Raw genomic sequence first — 20,922 nt, 5'->3', positions numbered from 1 at the left:
TTACTAAATTATGAAGTCACATGGACTATGCTGCTGATCAATGCACAAAATAGCAGCCTTTCTGAAAAAGTGTTTCAATGTGTTGTTTATGCTTGGATTTCTAAGTTATGCTTTATCTTAACAACTAATTCAAAGACAATAAACAAAGAAAAACAAATAGATCCTTAAAACTTGACCAGAACTGCTGCCTGTCATTTGAATTTGTGGCATGTATACCTTGCATTTGGCATCGTACTGTCACCATTTCCCATACCATGCAACACTATAAACAACTGAAGAACTGTTCTCTTCCATCAGTAAATAACACCTCAATCACCGGCTTTTTTTTTTGTTTTCCTTTTATATTGAACTCACTTTAATCCATGTTGTTTTTTATAGGCTTCCTAAATACCAGATTTTCTTTTCACTCAAGCAAACTCTAGAATGTGGAAATACTGGTTTTTTTCCTGAAATGTAACTAAACCAAGAACTCTCTACCTAGCATTCCTGTCTCTTTGTAAAGAGATGAACTGTCCAAACATAATTTATAGTTTAAGTAGGAACTTCTTATGATGTTCTCCCCCAAAAGAACTTCTTTTTGATATGCAACCAGGTTAAACCTTTGCAACTTAGAATTGTTTCTCGAAAAGCCTGCATAATCATGCACAGAAATGAAGGTATGCAGCCTGCAAAATTATTCCAAAAATTCAAAGGCTGTGACCTCAATCTCTGCTCTGTTTATTTATCCTGAGCTACCACTACCACAAGGATTTTCAAAGTACCTTCAAGAAGTTACATGTTCAGATATATTGCCTTTTTAATATTGAAACTAAAACTAAATATTAGCTAGTGAATGTCTACAGGCGTTTTCCAGCTACTGTTTCTCTTCATTCTCCACAAGTCGCTGTCAGGTGTTAATCGTGAAGACACAAAAATTACAGCTAACTTTGCTTATTGCTCTACTGGAACAAAGCTGAGCTAAAACCTGGGGCAGAAAGCCCCATTTCGGTTAGTTTCAAGCCTCACTGTGATTTCCACGGAGCTCCAGCTACGACTCTCTCTCCCCCTGGGGCTAATCCAAAAACACCCCGAGCTCCCCGCGGTGTTTCTGCCGGCTTCACCACACCGCGGAGTGGCCACGACCCCTCCCCGCAGCCCGGCCAGGGGCGCCTGGCGAGACCCGCGGGGGCTCCGGGCCCTGAGGCAGCCGCAGAGCCGGGCCTGCCTGGAGGCTGCTTTGCCTCCGAGGTGAGGGCCGCGAACAAATAACCGGCATCGTTTGCTACCCCGCACTGCTTAAACCCAGCTGCCTGTCGCACGGGTTTATGACCCGTTTCCTCTCTCATCTCGCCGCCGTTTGGGCGTGAGAACACGCCGGGAGCAGCCCCAGGCTTCACCTCAGCGCCGGCGCTCCCGCGCACGGCACTGCGCAGGCGCCGCTCGGTATCGACGCGCCGGCGCTCGGCACATCGATTGCTGCGGGAGCAGCTCTGTCGCCTGCGTTGCGCTACGCTGCGTCTCCGGTGGTGTGGGGCGGAACGGGCCGGGCCGGGCCGACTGCTCTCTCGGCGGGAGGAGGTGAGGTGAGGGGGGCTGCGGCGCGGGGCTTGGGCCAGGTGGGCAGGCTGAGGCGTGGCGGGCACTCCCGGCAGTGCCTGTGCCGCCGCGCTTGAGACCCGCCCGCGCGGGGAGGGCAGGAGCGGGACGTGCGTGCGGCCTGCGGGAGGGCGGCAGCCTGCCGGGACCGACCTCGGCCTTGCGGCGGGGTCCGGGACTAGCGGCTCCCTACGCTCCCCGGAGGCTGAGGCCGCGCCTCGGCCGCCGCTAACGGGTCCCGCGTGTTCTCTGCCCGCAGACAGGCGTGCAGCCGCCCCAGACGATGGACATCAGGCCGAACCACACCATCTACATCAACAACATCAATGACAAGATTAAGAAGGAAGGTATGGGTGTCTGTGACTCGCGTTTAGAAAGCAGCCGTTGTCCCATCGGGCTGGCTCCTATGCCTGCTCTCGCACAGCACTTGGCGTTTTGGCAGTGCCGTGGGTTTAGGGGCTCCCGGGCCTCCCTGAAATGCCCTACAGGTCGCAGGCCATGCGCTCAGCAGCTGGGTGCATGAATGAAGCAGTAGCTAAAATCAGCAAGTGTAGCACAATGGTTAAGTCTTTTTGTAAGACAGGGCCCTTGTTTCTAAGGAAGCTTCTCATTGCTTCTTTGCTGTAGCTCTGTAGCTGACTGCATAGGTTAGGTTTGCTTGTCAGTGAATAATTAATGTTAGGAGTAATGAGAATATCCGATGGATGCTAAGAGGCACGTTGGCATACGTTTTAGTGGTCAGCAGTCCCCTCTTGCTGAAATGTGGGAATATCTGTTTGCTCCTCATTTATTTTAGTGCCACGTGAGGGCATTGAACGTGGCATGAGCTACCCTGCTTTGCTTCATTGTGTTAACAGCGCTGCCTCGCAGTTACCGCAGCTCTCTAGAGAGATGCGACTTCATGCTGAGGAATTTTACCTCCTTGCAGAATGTTTAAAACGAAAAAAAAAATCTCTTGCCCTTATCTGGCTGTATATTCAGTGTCTGCATAGAGCCATCCACCAAATACTCATGCTTAGCTTGTGATCTAAAGTGATCAAGGTAATATGTTATTGTTTGTGGAACTGAGTGGCTGGATCAGACTAGCACTACTTCAGAGAGAGCTCTGAAAGTGGAAACAGCTTTGCTGAGAAATTATTTATTAACTTGTCAAGGTGGTTCTACTGAATAAATCTAACTCGAGGCTTGCTTTGTATCATATTAAGTGCCCTATAAACTAGTAAGTCTCCATTATGAAATTGCATGGTTATAATTTTTAAATATAGGATTTGAAATTTCCTGTAAAGCTTACAAATGTGATTTATTTTTTAATATCATTTCTGAAATTATGTTTAAGGAAAGTGGTTTGATGAGAAAACTTTTTTTAAAAAAAATATAGTGCTGTGATTGGTCACAAGCAGCTGGAGAAAGTGACAGTGGGCTGGTATTACCAAGCCTCAACAGCAGTAAACCAGAGGCAGTGCTCTTATGTTGCTGGAATGCTTCAAATGTAAGATTAGTTAGTTAGAATGATTACACAATGCAGAGGGTTTATTTAACTTGATTGGATAGTTTGATTTGACCTGTACTCAGGTAATTTTAAATAATGAAAATAAATCTATTGGAGTTGTAAGGTACAGTGTGATCATACAAAAACATATTTGGAACCAGAGTATGAAAAACTATTTCATGTGCATGAGAGAATTGATTAAACTGTTACAAACGAAACTTCGAAATTTAATTAGCCTTTAAATAGTTACTGTTCTGCCATGTTCTTGTTTTAACTCATACCTCTTCACTATTGTATGTTACAGTATGGATTTTCAGTTAGTCTTTGATGGCTGTCATACATGGTACTTGAGTGTGTGTGTGTATGAAGAAATGTATGTACATACCTGTGTGTAATTTTTGCTGTCTCGGAATGGGTGGTGGTACGGCTTTTTCACTACCTTAATACTCGAGGTGTGAAAGCAAGCATTTTATACCAACATAAAAAAACTGAGTAAATAAACCTGTGCTTATGCAACAGTTTTGACCAAACTCATGTGACATATCACTGTGTGAGCTAAAGCTGGCAAAAAATACCGTCCCTGAAGGACAGAAAACTCTGTAGAAGTGGACTTTTGCACGTAACCTGTTATAATCTATTTTTTCATGTTGTCAACAGAACTGAAGAGGTCCCTGTACGCATTGTTTTCACAGTTTGGTCATGTGGTCGACATTGTGGCTTTAAAGACTATGAAGATGAGAGGACAGGCTTTTGTTATATTTAAAGAACTTGGATCGTCTACCAATGCTTTGAGACAACTACAAGGCTTTCCGTTTTATGGGAAACCAATGGTAAGTTATTTTGTCAGCTCTTTAAAGAAAAAAAAAATTGCTATGGTACCAGGTACTTTGTGAATTAACTTATCATCATGTGTACTTGTAATTGTACTGCTATTTGGTCACGTCACATCATGATGAATAGATTTATTTATGCAAGCTAGTGGGATGCCAGAGAGACTGTAGCTAAAACACACACAGAGGCTGAATTTATGTTTCCTAAGGGATGACTTCCTGCTATTCTATGATGGATTAAAGTTTTTAAGACCTCAAATACTTCCATTTTACTCATCATGTCTTCTGTTGAACCAATTAACTTCATTCTGTAATGTTACTGAAATTAGATGCTCTCAGTTAATTTATCTAGAGTAACCTTAATTGCTGTTATATTCATAATAAATAGCAAGAATATGATACTTTTGAGGTAACAGTGAGTAGGGCGAAGATCTCTGCAGTTTTACTTTCCAGAAATCAGCAGAGTTGACCAGTGGTCTGTTTTTTAAATCAATGGCTAGTTCTGCTTGTGTATGCATCAAATCACCAAACCAAATAACTGAATTTCAGTTTAACTTCAATGAAGCAAATACACTGCTGGTTCATAGAACGTGATTTAATAATGTGCTCGATAACATTGTGCAGAATAGCACAACAATCAAGATGATGTTGCCTGTGTGGGTAATTAGGCATTGCTTAATTGTGCAACTGTTGGTGAGGCGTAATGATACATGCAAATGGCCCACGACTTCAGTGGTGGATGGATGCATTAATACTGGCTTTCAGCTCATGGCCTGGAGCATTAAGGAGAGCACAGGCAGTTGTATTGCTGAGCCACAAGCTTTCTTCATTAACACTTTCAGATTCACTAGTGAAATCCTTAGCAAGGAATTGTGCACGCTCAGTTCTGTCGTTTACCCTTGAAGAGTTTGTGCTCAGTAAACCTCAATAGGAAATAAAAAGATTAAGGCTTCATAAGCTTTCTGGTGTACTTCCCTCTTTGAATACTGCCTGCAGCGTGCATACTCTATCTAAGCACTGAACAAAAGAATTTAAAAAAAAAATCCTCTTCAACTGTAGCATAATTTTGTATTGAGGTACTCTGTGACAGTAAAAACGATAGGATTGTGTGCATATAGAATGTTGGACACCCGTATACTCAGCTGAATGTTTTACTCCCTGGAGTAGTGCACTGGGCAACCTTTGTCAGAAAACCAGCACCATTGTGCTTCTGACAGGACTTGGGCAATCCAGTTGGAATTAAGGCAGGCACTTGCCTTTCTGTTTAAGAAGTCTTTGAGTTTTGCTGAACTCAATTTTCTGCAGAGATCTGGGAAATCACTGTGAAACTTTAACTCCCCTCTCAGGTATTTTCATAGAAGCTAGTACCGATATTGCCTAATTTTCTTATATCACTTTGAACATGTACATCTGTTACCTTGACAGATGTTGAAAAGATGCTGTTAGATGAATAGAGTTCTGATTTCCATGAGTTAAAATTAGTCATTTCTGGTTTAGAGTGGTGTGGGGTTTTTTTAGAGTTCCGTAGTTGTGCTCAGAATTAATTATGAGGATTAGATACTCTGTAAGCATACTTACAGTTTGTAACGATACTTTTAATATAAGAAGTTCCTGGAAAATATGTGTAAACACACAGTAGAACACAGATCATGAAAGTAGTGCAAAACATTCAGTGTTACTAACTGCAAAACATACTGTGTTGGTTTTTTTGTCCTTTTAAAAAGCGTATTCAGTATGCGAAAACAGACTCCGATATAATCTCTAAAATGCGTGGTACTTTTGCTGATAAGGAAAAAAGGAAGGAAAAGAAGAAGGCCAAATCTCTGGAGCAGTCAGCAAATGCAGCTAATAAAAAGGTTATCCAGGTAAGCTGCTTTTCTGTTTAAAGAAAGAGAAAAGCCAAAGAAACACAAAAACTCTTTTAAATTGTTTTTTTTTAGGACTAAGTATTGTCTTTTGGTACTTCTCAGTTCCCTCAGTTGTGATCTGTTGATAACTAGTGCTCTTGGGCACTCACTAGAATTTGAAGGAAAGGGGGCTGATTATATAGTCTTTGCTGTTTCCTTTTTTTCCCTCCTTTCCTATTATATTACCAGATGAAAACAAAGGCGTAGGGGAAAGGTACAATAAACCAAAGTGTGTGCTTGTCTTTAATGCCAGCCCGAAGTGCTCAACCAGCTTTTCTCTTTTGTGTTTTAATCCCCTATTTGCTCTGAAAGCACTGAAGAATGGTAAATGGGAACAAGAGAATTCCTTTGCACGTAGATGAAAAGCAGTTGGCTTGGAACATATCTCCACTAAGGGCTGGCCTGGCCTGGCCTAAACTAACAACCTTTAGTAATTTATGTGCTCAAGTACAGCAGAAAACACCAAGGCACAGAGTTTGAATATTGTGTTATTTAACTGCACTTCCTGCTAAGGCAGAAATTAGTATCAAGGAGAGATAAGAATGTTTATAGAAAGCAATGTTTTCTGGATAGAATATTTGGATTTATTAAAAAAATCAGTCATGATATACAAACCTCTTAGGAAGAAATAATTGCTATTTGCTATAATGGTAGTAATAGCTTTAGTTATCCTTGCTAAACTGGAGTCCTCAGTGCAAACACCTATTTTTCTCGTTAGGTGTGTCCTGTCTAGGTCTTCATTTGGAAAACCACTTCCTGTCTATTAAACCGAATTGTAGAATGTGGAGAAATAGTGATTTGCTGTATCTGTTGACTCGACCATTAGTCAGATCAGATACTACTGATGTTTTTTCTTTGATTGCATGGTTTTGTAGTTTGGCAAAATTCACGTGTTTTATGTTTCCCTTCGGGAGGTATCTCATTAGCAACAACTGTTCCTTGGACTATAGCTTAAAAAAACCCTTAATTTTCTGCTTGAGTTGTACAGAAACATGGTGATGTGCACTTACATATTTCTAACAAACACCTTTGTAAAACTATTTTGTACTTATTTTCTAGGGAGCAACACAAAATTCAGCCAATGCCCCAGGGACTGCAGCACAGAATCAGCAGGTAATGCTTTTTTTTTGTGTGACTAAAAGGACTAATGTTTAAAATTATTCTCTATGAATAATACTTTGTTACGTGTGGAAACTTGAGCGTATATTTTACAGCTTCCTTTTTGTTTTGCGAGACATATGTCTAGCAGCTAAATCACAGTAACCAAACAAAAGAAATCACACTTTTACAATATCTGGTTGATACGAAATGAAAACCTACAGTTTCTCAGTATTATACAGAAAACTGCACTATTAACAAACCCCACTTGATTCTGAAATTTGAACTGTGTTTTGTATCAGGTGAAGGATTCATAAGTTTTTTTTCATTGTTAATAAATTCCCTTGAAGTTACTTTGTTCTAGTGATAGAAAGGAGAGGGAAGACGACACAGAGTGCCAGAATATCTGCTTCAAAGCTTCCTTTCAGGAGTTTGGGGGTCCTCTTCTCACTTTTTTTTTTCCTCACGTGTGTCTTAGTTTCCAAAGGATTGTATGGGGATGTAGCAACAAATCCCCACACTTCATGTGTATTAGAAGTGGAGGTACTAAAGAGCCAGGATTTGCAGGAGGGCAAATACTGTAGAAGATCTTTGCCTGCCCTGCGTTTCTTAAGTACTATCCTTGAGAACTGCAGACATAATCCACAGGGGAACATTTCTTGCTCTCAGTCTGGGTTTTCTTTCAGGAATCATTTGTAACAACGCACAATATGTGTGTGTCAATTTGCATCGAAGCACAAGGCTGAGTATTTAGGTATTTGTTTGAACTTCAGAAGTTTATTTTCTAATGGCACTGCCTGGAATATTTCCATCAGCTGAAGGAAGTTGTTCCGCTGAGGCATTAGCTTAGTTGGCACCGTTATAGGGACGCTTGAAGTTGTGGTGTCCAGTTTCTTTTTATAATTTTCTTATAATGACTTGGGAAGGTTCTAGCCTTTCAGTCCAGCATGAGCAAACTGACTGCTCAGCCTTGCAGGTTGCTACAAATTCATATTAGCAGGTGAATCTGTTAGATAAAGACTCTATAGAGTTCAAAAATCTAATGAGGTTTCTAAATAATAAATTTGAGTAGAATGCTGTAGTAGAACCATGTGTGTTTTGTGGGTTTTAGTTGCCCAAAGATACTCAGTATTTCAGTGCACTGCTGCAGATGAACAGAGTATTTATGTTGGCCTGCACCTGCTCTTCCAGAAGGATATGAGTCTTTCATAAGTTCTTCCACTGCCACCCAGGTGTCTTCGACAGCCGGTGCTTAGGCACCTTGATCCCACCCTGACAGTGCTGAGAGAACTGCAGTGTCAGCTGTTGAGTTGTCAAGTTTAAGTGTGGTGTCTAAGACAATATGTTCCTGTGATTTTTGTGGGAATAAGAGCCTCTCCAAATTAATATATCGTTGTAAGACAGGCAGTAAAAGAACCAGGGGGCTATCTCTGCATATTGCATGAAGGTATGCTGAAGTCCAGCTAGCAGTGTTCCGAGCAAAGCTAAGGGTATGTGGGAGTCTTGCTTCAAATAATCATGCAGACAGATGCAGAGGAACAGATAGCTCTGTGTACTCTTCTGAATTTTGGTCTTCTGTTGTTGCAGGTGCCTGATAACCCACCAAACTACATCCTTTTCCTTAATAACTTGCCTGAGGAAACAAATGAGATGATGCTGTCCATGTTATTCAATCAGTAAGTTTTGAATAGAAAGGACTTCTCCTTTGAATTCCTCTGTTACTTGTATGCTTTTTCTCAGTTGGCAACCTAACTGTTTAAACATAAGAGTTTCTTCTGAAGGTATTTCGGTTCTTTGTCTTACTGCCAAGATTGCAGATGTGGGTTCTGATGACTTGTTGCAGAAAGCAAATCCGATTTCTTTTTTTGTAGCTGGTTTTGGTTGTGTAAATTAACTGCTATGAGTCTGCACCAGATTTAAGCTGATGACTGTAATAGTAAAGACTTTACAACAGCAGGAGCAGTTTTAAAACTAGCTTTAGTTGCTTCCGTCTGTGCACAAGACTGATTAAATTGCTTCCATATAATGATCCTTAATTGAGGCATGGTTCTAAGGACTGGACATGTAAAACCCTTCAATTTAAATCTTTCATTAGTAGTAACTGCTATACTAGTAGATGCTAATGATAAGGTCCTGTGGCTACTGAAGAGAGATGTATTGTCAAACCAGGAAATGTTATCTGACCCTTTCACTTTATTTTAAAGGTTTCCTGGATTCAAAGAAGTGCGCTTGGTGCCTGGGCGCCACGACATTGCGTTTGTGGAGTTTGAAAACGAGAATCAAGCAGGAGCTGCTCGAGATGCTCTCCAAGGATTCAAGATTACTCCATCTCATGCCATGAAAATCACTTATGCGAAGAAATAACCAGATGCTCCTATAAAGGACTTCTGTGGGTAGTTGGTTTTTTAATACAGTGATACTTTGATCAGCTAGCATGTTTGCTGTTTTCTGCAGAGAAATTAAGACTTGTGTAAAATTGCCACAACGGCCAGGACAGACGTAAGATTTCCGCAGATCTACTGGATAGTAAATTTTTGTGTTGAAATACTAATTTTTATAAAATAAATTCAGTTTATGCTGTTTTCAAGCCATGTTTTTCCTCAAATCTGTCTCCTAATTGATCTGTTTGTTAGACTTGCAGGGCTTATTCAGTATATTGGTTTAACTACTTTTAAGGTGACACCCATTTCTTAGAATTTCTTTCTGCTGGAAAAATAGCTGTCTTTCCAGAGCAAAAAGCGTGAGCAGGAATGCGAAATGTCAGCATATTCAGTATAAATGCAGCACTCAATCTATAGCTTCATTATCAAGGAGGCATCTGCTTTTCAGCAAGAATAATTTTTTTACTGAAGAAAAGCAACTTACCATTAGTGGGGATGTTTTCCAGGTACAGGTAGAAATTGATTACGGTTTGACAGAACCGTTGTTCAGCTTGGTTTTGTCTTCATAATGATGGTTGGTAGTAGAAGCAAGTGCGCAGAAGAAATATAAAAATTTATCTAATTTATCTGTTGTTGTCTCTTCTGTTCTTCCTGGCCTATCACCAGTGATTTTAATAAATGGTTAGGAAGAGCTTTCTGGCTCTTTACAAAGACAATGCAGGTGAGCTTGATGGTCTGGTTTTAGGCAGGTTTTTCCAAAATACATGTCCTAATGCTTCTGGGTTTGTTGTTTTTTTGTTTGTTTGTTTTCCATTTGTCAAAAACCTTTATAGCTTTTGTGCGATAAGAGATACACAATGCAGTGAAGTAACCAGATGTAGTATTGTGAGTTGTAACTGTTCTAACTATTTGAGTGCAAAAACCACTTCAAAAGCTGAAGTGTTTTCTTCAGGTGATGGAAGACCTAGAAGGATATTTTAGGTTAAGAGAATAATGAAGTTTACTTAAAATACGATTATATTTTCAATGAATCCTGCAGTAGCTGTTGCATGATGTTGGCTAGGAGGATTGCAATCAGGCTCTTGAAGGTTAATGTTTGAGAGGAAGCGGTCGCACAGTGCTTGTCATGTTGCACCGTTCCTCCCTTCTTGAATGCTTTCTCTGTGAGGCCACTAAGTACCCTTCCAGAGAAAGAAGTAACGGGATAGAATGAGCATGATTTCCTGTTGTCCTGGTTTTGACTGGGACAGAGTTAGTTTTTCTTTCTAGCAGCTAGAAGAGCTCTGTGTTACGGTTTTAGTCTGGGACTCACTATGAGAAGAACGTTGATAGCACGCTGATGATTGTAGTTGGTACTGAGACCTCAAGGACTTCTCAGCTTCCCGTGTTTTTGCCAGTGTGCAGGAGCACAGCAGGCTGGGGCCAGGGGGGCAGAGCTGGGACAAAGGGCCCACAACTCCCCTTATGATTTGAACTTGGATATAGGATTGAGGCCCAAATGGGCCAATGGAGTGTTCCATATCATGCAACGTCATGCTCAGTATATAAAGGAGGGTTGACTGGGAAGAAGGGCTTTTGCTGTTCTGGGAACTCTCTTCCAAGGGCTCTCTTGGTCTCTCGAAGTGCTCTCTTTCTCTCAGTTGCTCTCTTTCGGGCCTCTCGCTCATCCAGGATTGCAGTCAGGACTGACTTGTTTCAGAATCATTTGCTGGGATGGGACAGGCATTGGTCACCAGGTGGTGAGCAATTACTCTATCACTCGTTTCTATATATTATTATCATTATACATACATATATATTATTACTGTTATTACTTTTAATTTTATATCATTGTTATTAAATTCTTCTTATCTCAACCCACAGATCTCTTTCCCTTTTCCTTTTTAATTCTCTTCCCTGTTCCCCCGGGGATGGGGGAAGGTGAGTGAGCAGCTGTGTGGCATTTAGTTGCCAGCTGGGCTAAACCACACCACCTTTATAAGTAGTTCAGGCAAGTATTAGAGTAGCTGATGTTTAGGCAAGAAGCTACATGGAAGCATGTTTTGCATTGTAGCTACATTGCGAGTGTTGACGTTTTTTCTGTTTCCAGTAATTTGCTCTATGGAGACAGGAGGAAGGATGCTGGAGGCCACAGCCTTTCCTCTGTTATCATGGCTTGATGCAGTCCCTATGTTGTGTGGGCTCGGCTGTAGCTGCGGAGCATTTCTTTGTCCTAGCTTGTGTTCTGAAACAGTTGAGATCTGACTTAAACCTGCACTTTGGACAAAGTGTTGCACCTTCAGGGATGCCTGATTGCTTTTCATAAAATCTTGGTATACTTGATAGTTCTGGCATGTCCACTCAGTTTCTAAGCAAGTGCTATGTTATGTGTAAGCACAAAACTAGCTACATAAACCACCTTTTTTTCCCCGAGTCCTGAAAAATCTTTTCTCTTCTGCTCCCAGAGTACATTGCAAGATTATGCCCCTTCCCCAGTCATCTCAATTACTATCCTATCTCCATACATGTATTTTTTCATTCTTTTTAGTGATTTTTTTTTTTATGTATGTGTGTGATTTCACCATTATTCTAATACTTGCAATTGAAAATTGTTTCAATATGCCTGTAAGGGAACAAAAGTGACTGTGTTATTTGATCTTAAACCTTATATTTTTCCTTGTGCAGTAATAGCTGGAAGATGGGGGGAGGATGTGGTGAAGGCAGTTGTAATAGGAGGGCGATGCTGGAAACTGCGAGATGTTCTTTCCTTAAACGGGAGTGTGGGATTTCGGATGACAGTTGGCAGCTTCCCCTGTTCCGCTTGTTGACTGAAAGCTGGTACAGTCAGCAGCTCTTCTCGTGAATCAGGTAGCACTGGTTCTTAGGAGTGATGCTTTGGGAATTCCCAAACTTGTTCATGGTCACTTTTAAGGACTCATCCAGACCAGCCTTCTATAGCCTGACAGCTGCGATGTGTATTGCTTACGGTGCAATAACTGACAGTTGTTCCATTCGTGCGTGTACATGCATCTATTTTAATTAAAATGCTCCCTGCAAGTCTTTCCTCATATATGCTATGACAAGATTTTGGGAAGACGGATGAATTCTGGATGTTCTCTCCAAGACGTAAGGAGGACCTTTTAAGTCAGCCTGTGGCACTCTATGTTGTTCTTTCATCTGCAATCTCTCAGCTGAGTTCTGCTACATAACTAAAAATGAAGTGGTCGCTGTCCTGGCGTAACCCACGTGTTTTTGCTTTTGACTGCATGTCCCTGCGGAAGGGATCTTGCCTGTACAAGTACGTGGTGCTTGAACTTTTAGACTTCAAATTTAAATTGCTGACTTGCAAAGCCTTTTTACTGGGTTTCAGCTCCCTAACACTTTGTTTACATTTGCATCCATATGCGAGGGTCCTAGTAGGTCCTTTCTGTAGACTGTAACAGAGAAATCTTCTGCCACTGAGGATTTATGGGCTGGGGAAGATTACATTTGTCAGTGAGCATTTGGGAAAATGAAGGACTTAAGGATTTGGAAGGATGTAATTTCCTTTGCTGCTTACCAGAGTCTGACTTAATTTCTCATTCTCAAACTTCACTTGAGGTAAGATTAAGACTATGGACAACTGCAGGAAGGATTAAAACGTTTAAATAATACAGTTACTGATTGAAATGTTAATGCAGAATGGCTTTGCGAAGGGATTCGGATTCGTGAGTGGCCTCTGAGGTCTTCCTCTCTCCTGCGGCTCCTCTGGTGGGATGGAATGTCACCCGGACCTCTTCCCATTGGCCCAGCGTGTTTGTCCAGGTGTCTGCCTCTTCCATAAAACACGGAGATCGCTGGACCCGGCACGCGTTCAGCAAGCGCTGCAGCAAAGAAAAATGACACGACGTGTTTATTTGGTTGTTTTACTTTTGGGTCTCGGATTAATGTGTCCTCTTGTAACTGGAATTTTTATGGACAAGCTTGCCAGCAAGAAGCTGTGTGCTGATGAAAACTGTGTCTGTAAGTAATTTTGCTTTAATTTTGAGGACAGAATACTTTCAAAAATTACTGGAGTTTGGATGCTGTAGTGTGAGGGGAAAACTACTCTTTTATTTAGCTCTGTTATATTTCATTGGTTTGTCAATGTAAAAAGCAGAGTGGAAGGGTTTACATGGAATGTAGCATCCAGTTTTACTGCAAAAAGGGATTTGTAAGGTACTCAAGTGAAAGGTAAGTGTAGGGTGGATTGTAACTTCCACTAGGATGAAATGACACATTCTTAAGCTGTTACTTTGCTTACTGGAGAATACAAAAATGAGCAGGACAAATTCATGCAGACTTCTGTTAATTTCAGGAAAACCTACTTTTGTCTGTAGAAATAGTTTTACATGTGTGCATCCACACACACGTATATTTGTATTTCTCTGTAAAAGCATATATGTATTTAAATTCATCCACCTCATTCTTGGTTGCTTTTTTTTTTCTAGACACTATTTCCCTTGTGAGAGCAGAAGAGGATTATAATGCTCCAGACTGCAGATTCATTAATATTAAAAAAGGGCAGTTGATTTATGTTTACTCAAAACTAGTGAAAGAAAAAGACTCTGGAGAATTCTGGGCTGGAAGTGTAAGAGGAGATTCTTGTGTTTATGAGCAAACCAGAAGTAGATTAACATGCATTTCTGTCAAGAAATGGATGCTAACGCTGAGCTATTGTGGGTTTTAAAGCAGTGACTTAGTTTTCAAAGTGAATGTTTGAAGTTTAAACTGATTGAGGAGTCTCGAGGGTTTTAATTTTTGATTTTTTTAATGAAATATCTTCAATAGCTATATGGTAATTATGAACTGAACCTTAACAGAAGGGCTCAATGATTCTTTTATTTGGCTGTTTGCTGAAACCATGGAGGAGAAAGCTTTTATCACAGTTGGTCATAAACCTCTTGAATTTAAGGGAAGCAAAGATAAATATTATCTGTTTATAAAAAAAAAAATAAAATAAACTATAGGCAGTATTAATCCACTCAAAATAATGTATGCTTGTATCAGAACTTTTGTTAATGGTTCGTTTCGTGTGCCAGCTGATTGGAACCTAGGAAATCTAAAACCAGAGTGAGAAACACTATTAGTAACTGCCCTTGACTGAATTATCAAGTAGTTCAAACCAGATGAGGACTGTTTTAAGGTACCTAATTGTACGTCTCCTTGCTTGAAGGTCTATGGAGAACAGTATGAAGACCATATGGGGACAGTTGGTTACTTCCCTAGCAGTTTAGTCTCGGAACAACATGTCTATCAAGAAGCAAATAAGACCATTCCTACAACGGTAAGGAATTTGCAAAAGCCCAGCTGGCTCCATAATTATACTTGGCTGTGTAAAGCTAATTTGCTGTAAAAACAGATCATAATTGTGGCAGTTGATTGTACCATATCACAGATGCTTAGGGATCCGCTCTTTGGGCCTTTATACAGGCAAACAGCCTCAATAAAATCCTAACATACGCTCTGATATTGCAGACATTACATATGCTGCGTTAAGGGCTCGGTCCTATTAGAGTTCCTATTGATTTGAGTAGTTTTCCTTTAAGGCCACATAAGTTTCACCCAAACCATTTGCAACACATTGCAAGAAGCTTTCTTTAAATCCTAGAGTCTGGATATTGTGCTGCATACTTTGGTAACGGGTGCAAGCACACCTTCTATTAATTGTATATGTAGATGGACATTGTCATTGAGGACTTCTGGTTCACTCTCTTCTTTTTATGGGAAAGAAAGATGCTTTCAAAGTTATTGTTACATCTACTAAAAAGCTGAATTAAAACGCTATTGGAAACAAGTTAGTGTAAGGAGGCTGTATTTCTGAAAGGGTCATTATCCCTAATTATGTACAGTAGTGTCTCATATACCAGATAACTCTTAATTTTACTGAAGGTCTGTAAACACTTCACAGAGGCGTGAAAGAGGAGGGTTTTTTCTTGGAGGCTGGTATGGTCTGGCTTACAACTAACGCTTACTGGTAGCTTATTCCAATCTGAGTGGTATGTTTCCAGTAATTACCTTCATCAATATTGAATATTTAGCTATATGCTGTTTTAAAGTGTATGGCAAAATACAACGATTAGTGCTTCAATCTTGAAATTGTATATGGAGTTGTTAATCCTGAATCCATATAACTAGATGGGTTTCATTAACACAGAGGAAATAAGTGAAAGGGAGAATTTTGTTTCATGCTAATAGTTGCTAGCATTTGCCTTATAATGTGTCAGGTAAGCTTTATTTGAGGAAAAGCAAATCTCGGATAAGTGATTGCTTTTCTCAACACTATATTAGGTTATTCTGAATTTGGCTCAGAAGCATTGCAACAATTAATTAGTTGCAGAACATGAAAGAATGAGTAAAATATATTTCTAAGGTATTTTCCCAACAATACAACAACCAGTTTGCTACACAGCAAGACAAACTGGAAGCAGAGGTAGGTCGGGGTCCAGAATGGGCTGTTGTCAGGCTGCAATGCAGAACTTTAATTGGAGAATAATTTTCTTTCGCAAAACCAGTGGCACAGACTCCTAGTCATTTCACCCTTACTTCACACTCTCACTGTGCAGGGACTTTGCAACTAAAACAAAGGGTGCTACAGATATTTTCTTTTCCTTGTTTTACTGCTCTCAGTCATATGTTGCAAACATAACCTTAAGGATCTGACCCTAAATTCACATTTAAAACAGTCTACAGCCCATCTTGACCAATCTGTGTATGGGAATGCTGCTTGCTCCAGAAATAAAGCTGCTGTTTCACACAGAGCGAGTGTTGCACACTGCCGTAGACACCTCTAATGCCACCAGCCTACCATCTGCGAGTCAGAAGCCAGTCTCTTGCTCAAAGTTCTCTAACCTTCCCCCGAGCCACTGGCGATGTTTTTCCCTTGCTCTCCTGGCCTTGCACCTGCAAAGCCCGGTGTTGGTGGTACAATGGGTTCTGTTGGGAGGGGGTTGCCACTGGTGTGAGAACTATCTTTTCCACCCACCCCTTCTCCTACCCTTCGGCTCTAGTGTTTCATTTATATTAGAGGACCTGATGATGCTGAAAGCTTAATGATGTAGCAGCATGCAGCACCTGCCCATGATCAAAGCACTGGGTAGCACACACAAATGGCATTGCATGGAGGAATGACTGATAGGGAACTTGATGGGGAAAAGTATGATGGGGGACAACAGCTGCACTGGAGAGAAGCCTGAAAGAGGACAATAGCCTGGGGGGACCTCTGTGTCTCTGACTCTCTTTTTGTTTTAATTCTTTTTTTCCCCCCTCAAAGTAACTTTAACTTTTGAAGTCAATGTATGCCATCAGCTAAGGACCCTGCTAATAAACATTTCTGCCTGTGAACTTCTCTCAGCATCCTTTTGTGCAGCACTGAGTAATCCACACCTGTTGGTTGCTGTTTGTAATAAATCTGAGGAGATTTTCCCCCCCCACCCAGTGCTGCTACTTCTGAACCATTGAATCACACTGAATACGGTAGACTCAACGCAACAGATTGTGTGTACTGCAAAGCGGTGTTGGATTGCCTGCTGTCCCTCGATCACTTAAAATGGGCCATTTGCTGGCTAAGATGAGAGTGCTTTCATTACCAGTAAGCATCTGCTCTGAAACAGCTCCCTGGCTTCTGCTTCCAGTGGACAGCTATATGTGAAACACTGGTCTAATGTAAACGTTGGACAGTTTGAGCACCACAGTGTGATAATTCCCTGCGGCAGAATCGAGATCTACATAGCCATGTAAGACAATAGCAGGAAGTTAGATGAAAGCAATATGCTGTGAAAGTCTAGCCCATGCTGGAAGTTTTCAATCAAAATACTGGCATTCATTTTCAGGTCACATTTCTCCATAGCAAGTGTAACACATAGCCTCAATCTGTTTAAGGCATCCTTTTCATGTGTGATGAGGAACTTTCTAAGGATAAAGGGTTACGTATGACTAATAAATCCAGATGTGGATATGGGGACACACAAAAAAAAAAAGGAGATGAAGGAATCATTTGAGATTAAGAGAGAAGGTGGTATTGCCTAATTCACTTGAAAAATTTATGGCAGGGACAAATTATCCCAGCTATGCAAAAGGAGTCAAAAGACAGAAGATCTTTTTCATTTCCAGAGTTCTGTGAGGTTAGTTTGTTTATAGAGAACATACTTCCGAGTATATTATGGTGTACTTTCAGTATATTATAGTGTATTGGGTGTCTGCATCTACTCATATACCTTTGGGTGGTGATAAAAGAACGTTAATCCTTCAGTAATCTCAAAACATCTTTCCTTTTAACTCTCTTTTTCAGGACATTGATTTCTTCTGTGAATAGTGCTGAAAGCAGTCAGGTAATCTCTTGGCTGCTACCAGGGAAAGCTGCCAGGAGGAAACATGGACACCCTCCCTGAAAACACAGCCCTTCCTTCCTGTAATAGATGTTTCTGAAACAAGTAATCCTTCGAAACAAGAAAGTTTTCCTTTAAAGGGAGTGATTTGAGATGGGGAAATAGTCCCACACAGGATTTGTTCTTTAGAAAATTTTTACTTGTGTATGCGTTGTTACTCGTTAATAAAGCTAATAGCCTTTGAATTGCTCTAAGTCTGTGTGGTATAAATATGCTACGTGTGGGATTAGATGTGCGATCTTGACCTGCATTTCCCTACCATAACCTTACACCGTGTATTAGATATTAAAAATACGTTCCTTGGGTGGGTGAGCCATCTGTGACTCGCTGGAATAAATGTTTGTTGCAAGAGTTATCCAACAACTGAGAAATCACCAGTAGCTAAATAAAGGCTTTAGCAGTGTGTTGAAAACAGCGTCTTGCCCATTGTGCGTGCTGGTACGAGGCGTGTTCAAACAGAATCCTTGGCTCAGAGCTACAGACGGGAACAGGAGGATGGGGTAAGGCTGCGATGGTGCCTGCTCAGGGCCTCACCTGGCTTGGAGGGAGCACCATGCCCTGTCGCTCCCCTGACTGCTGGTACAGAAGGCATTTAGCCTCTGCAAAGTGCTCACAGAACAGAGGTGGGGATGGTGTCTTGGACACTAAAGCCTAAATGTGCCTCCACGTGCCCTCTTGTGCAGCCTGTCACCTCACCGTGCACAGCCCCTTCTGCCCGCAGGTGTTAAACATGGTATGGCTGAAGGTGGTGGCGGTATCCAGCCTCAGTGCTGTCAGATTGACCTCAAAAAGTGAGTTCTTTAGGTAAAACTCCATCATTTTGAGGAGGTCGAATGACAAAACGTTTTAGGACTAGCAGTACTTGGCGTTCGTCAGAGGCCTCTGGCAGGGTTGTCTGAGAGCAAACAGTTACTTTTTAACCAACAAAGTGTAATTTTTTTATCGTGATCGTTCCGTCTCAGCACAGCTTTCCGAGATGAGGTGTTTGCAGTTGCATGTGTTCATTTTAGCGAGGCCTGCTGCTCGGTGGAAATGCATCCCACACCTGGGCACACGTGAGAAGCTGCGAGTACCAGAATAGTACGTGTAGCAGTAGGTGTTTGCAAGCAACACACAAAATATATTTAATTGCCCTGTGGGTATGAATAAAAATTGTGAGGTGAGGTTTAGTGCTTGCTATTGGAAAATATGAGTTTTTCCTCAAGTCATTATCTCATGTAATTGCTTACAGTTGTTAACATACCCATGGATGTATGAGGCAGATCTAAAAAGCTTTATATACATTTCTCCACAAAAATACCATCCTTTCCTCTTCACTTACGGTGCAGGAGCTCCAGGCCAGAACTGGACATTCCGTGGTAGAACGTGAGACCAGTGTTATAGTCCTTGACATTGCGCTTAATCCTTAACCCACGTCCTTGTAAAGAAAATCTTGCAGACATAACTGGTTTCAGCTCCTGTTCGCTCTTTAACCAGCCTGTGCGAGGTGTGGGTACTTCAGGACAGCAAAACAATTAAGAAGAGAATACTTTCAGTGCAGGATGCATACAACAGGCAGTAGGTATACGTACATTGTCCTTTTTGAGCTTGTACAAAGGGCAATGTCTGGAGTATTGGTGAAAAACAGCCTACTATGACTTCCTTGGCAGTTACGGCGGGTCTGGCGCCATGCTGGAAGAACGTGAGCAGTATTTATTTCCCTTTGCCATTTCCCTGGCTTCCATCAAAGACCCTGTTCGGCAGTGATCTCTTCCATGCAGAAAAATAACTCAGCAGGCTTTCAAGGAGCATCAAAGTCTTTCTTTGCTACTTGAAAATCTAATTCTGAGCAAAGTAAGATAAGGGTTCACTTTGTGGTATTCATAAAGCATCTGGCTGTGAAGAAGCATTGTACTGGCAAAGCTACTTGTCTCCTGAATTCAGTCTCTAATGTGCAGCTCTTGGATGGTTTCCAATCTAATGAAGCTTTATAGCACCTTTTGTCTGCGCAATGTCATAGGTACTTGTTTTATATGTCCACATTGTGCAAAACTGTCATCTCACAAGCGCTGGTGACCTATGCTACAATCTGAACTCTGGTCTGATAGACTACATACATTTTTAGCTTCATCATGTGACTTATTGGCAGGATCCTTTTTTCAGTTGTCCAGAGGACAATTGTGACTTCATTCGTTGGTCACTGGGGACTTGATAACAACGAATGTAGGAATTCCTGATCTTTATGGCATTGAGGGCAATCTCTTTACTGCGTAAACACTGCACTGAGAAGGCATGTTGGGTAGATCGACTTTGCAAGGGATGGTGTGTGTGCTGAGAAGAGTGGAGATGTTGCAGTCAGACACGATCTTCTCACTCTAGAGAAGAGACACGATATGCCTCAATTGTCCTTATTTTATTGCAAGATTCACCATGTTTGATTAATTTAAGATTCCCGTTGCTGAGGCTTGGTTATTACTTGAGAAGCTCTCATTCTTAGAGGAAAGTCTAAGTTTCTACCCTTTTACAAAAGTAGGGAAGCGTGACAACCTTAATCTTAACAGCACTATCACTAAAGGTAAACAAAATGATCCCAGACTTGTGGGGGAAGAGGGGAAGGGAGAAATGGCAGGGGAGAACAGGATGTCTGTAGAAAACTTTTGAGTGCTTGCAGTTGGCGGCACTATTAACGTGAGGCTGACGGTTAAAGATCAATAGTTTTGACACTGAACACAGATCTGCTTTCTGCATTTCCCACTCTTGGGTGAAGCTCGTTTCAGAACAACAGTTTGGCAGTCAGCCCCCTAAGTGTTCATGCTGTAGCGTACCTGGCTGAAATAAACAGGAACTGACTTTCAGGAGAAGGAGAAGAGAATCAATATTATGCTAGCAGGCAGTGCAGGATGCTTTTGATTTTCTAGTTTCTTTCTTTTTCGCCTACAGTGATTATTGTCCTTGAAGTTTCTTTATAGGAATCCCAGCAGTTTCACCGTCACTGTTTTAGTAATATGTACACAATATCTTACATGCAGTGTGTGCTATACATATGAAAAGATCTTATTGTCCGTTTCTGTTCATTTTATCCCAGCATAGGGGAAATATACACACAGCTTGATGTTTATTTCAGTTTTGAGTTTAAACCAAGCTGTGTAGGATTCTTGATGTGGCCTCGAACTGCGCTCTTAGCTTGTGATCTCACGGTATCTGTTTGGCTGAAGTTAGCATTAAGTTTTCAACCTCAGGCGGGGATTCAGCAGCTTTTAAACTAAAATGTTGCGTATT

The 20,922-nt window shown here is 41.3% G+C and overlaps 2 protein-coding genes across 3 annotated transcripts; both read left to right on the top strand.

Moving 5' to 3' along the window:
* Window positions 1-1,519: 1,519 nt before the first annotated feature.
* Window positions 1,520-9,486, top strand: SNRPB2 (small nuclear ribonucleoprotein polypeptide B2). 2 transcript variants are annotated; one of them, XM_086631101.1, is made up of 7 exons: window positions 1,520-1,557; window positions 1,835-1,922; window positions 3,722-3,894; window positions 5,619-5,759; window positions 6,861-6,914; window positions 8,487-8,575; window positions 9,104-9,486. In XM_086631101.1, the coding sequence occupies exons 2-7, from the start codon at window positions 1,859-1,861 to the stop codon at window positions 9,261-9,263; spliced, it is 681 nt and encodes a 226-aa protein (XP_086487227.1). In that variant the 5' UTR covers window positions 1,520-1,557; window positions 1,835-1,858; the 3' UTR covers window positions 9,264-9,486. The 2 variants fall into 2 exon arrangements, with proteins under 2 accessions (XP_086487227.1, XP_086487226.1); XM_086631100.1 differs by having other exon boundaries at window positions 1,520-1,562.
* Window positions 9,487-12,945: 3,459 nt separating this feature from the next.
* On the top strand, window positions 12,946-17,649 carry OTOR (otoraplin). Its single transcript, XM_009979672.2, has 4 exons — window positions 12,946-13,261; window positions 13,729-13,868; window positions 14,454-14,564; window positions 17,568-17,649. Exons 1-4 carry the CDS (start codon window positions 13,015-13,017, stop codon window positions 17,589-17,591), a joined length of 522 nt encoding a protein of 173 aa, XP_009977974.2. The 5' UTR covers window positions 12,946-13,014; the 3' UTR covers window positions 17,592-17,649.
* The last annotated feature ends 3,273 nt before the right edge of the window (window positions 17,650-20,922 follow it).

This window comes from Tauraco erythrolophus, chromosome 2 (genome assembly GCF_009769465.1).
Source record: "Tauraco erythrolophus isolate bTauEry1 chromosome 2, bTauEry1.pri, whole genome shotgun sequence".
In the NCBI taxonomy this organism is placed as follows: domain Eukaryota; kingdom Metazoa; phylum Chordata; class Aves; order Musophagiformes; family Musophagidae; genus Tauraco; species Tauraco erythrolophus.
The sequence above is the reverse complement of the archived record's forward strand: the minus strand, read 5'-3'. Positions and strand labels throughout refer to the sequence as shown.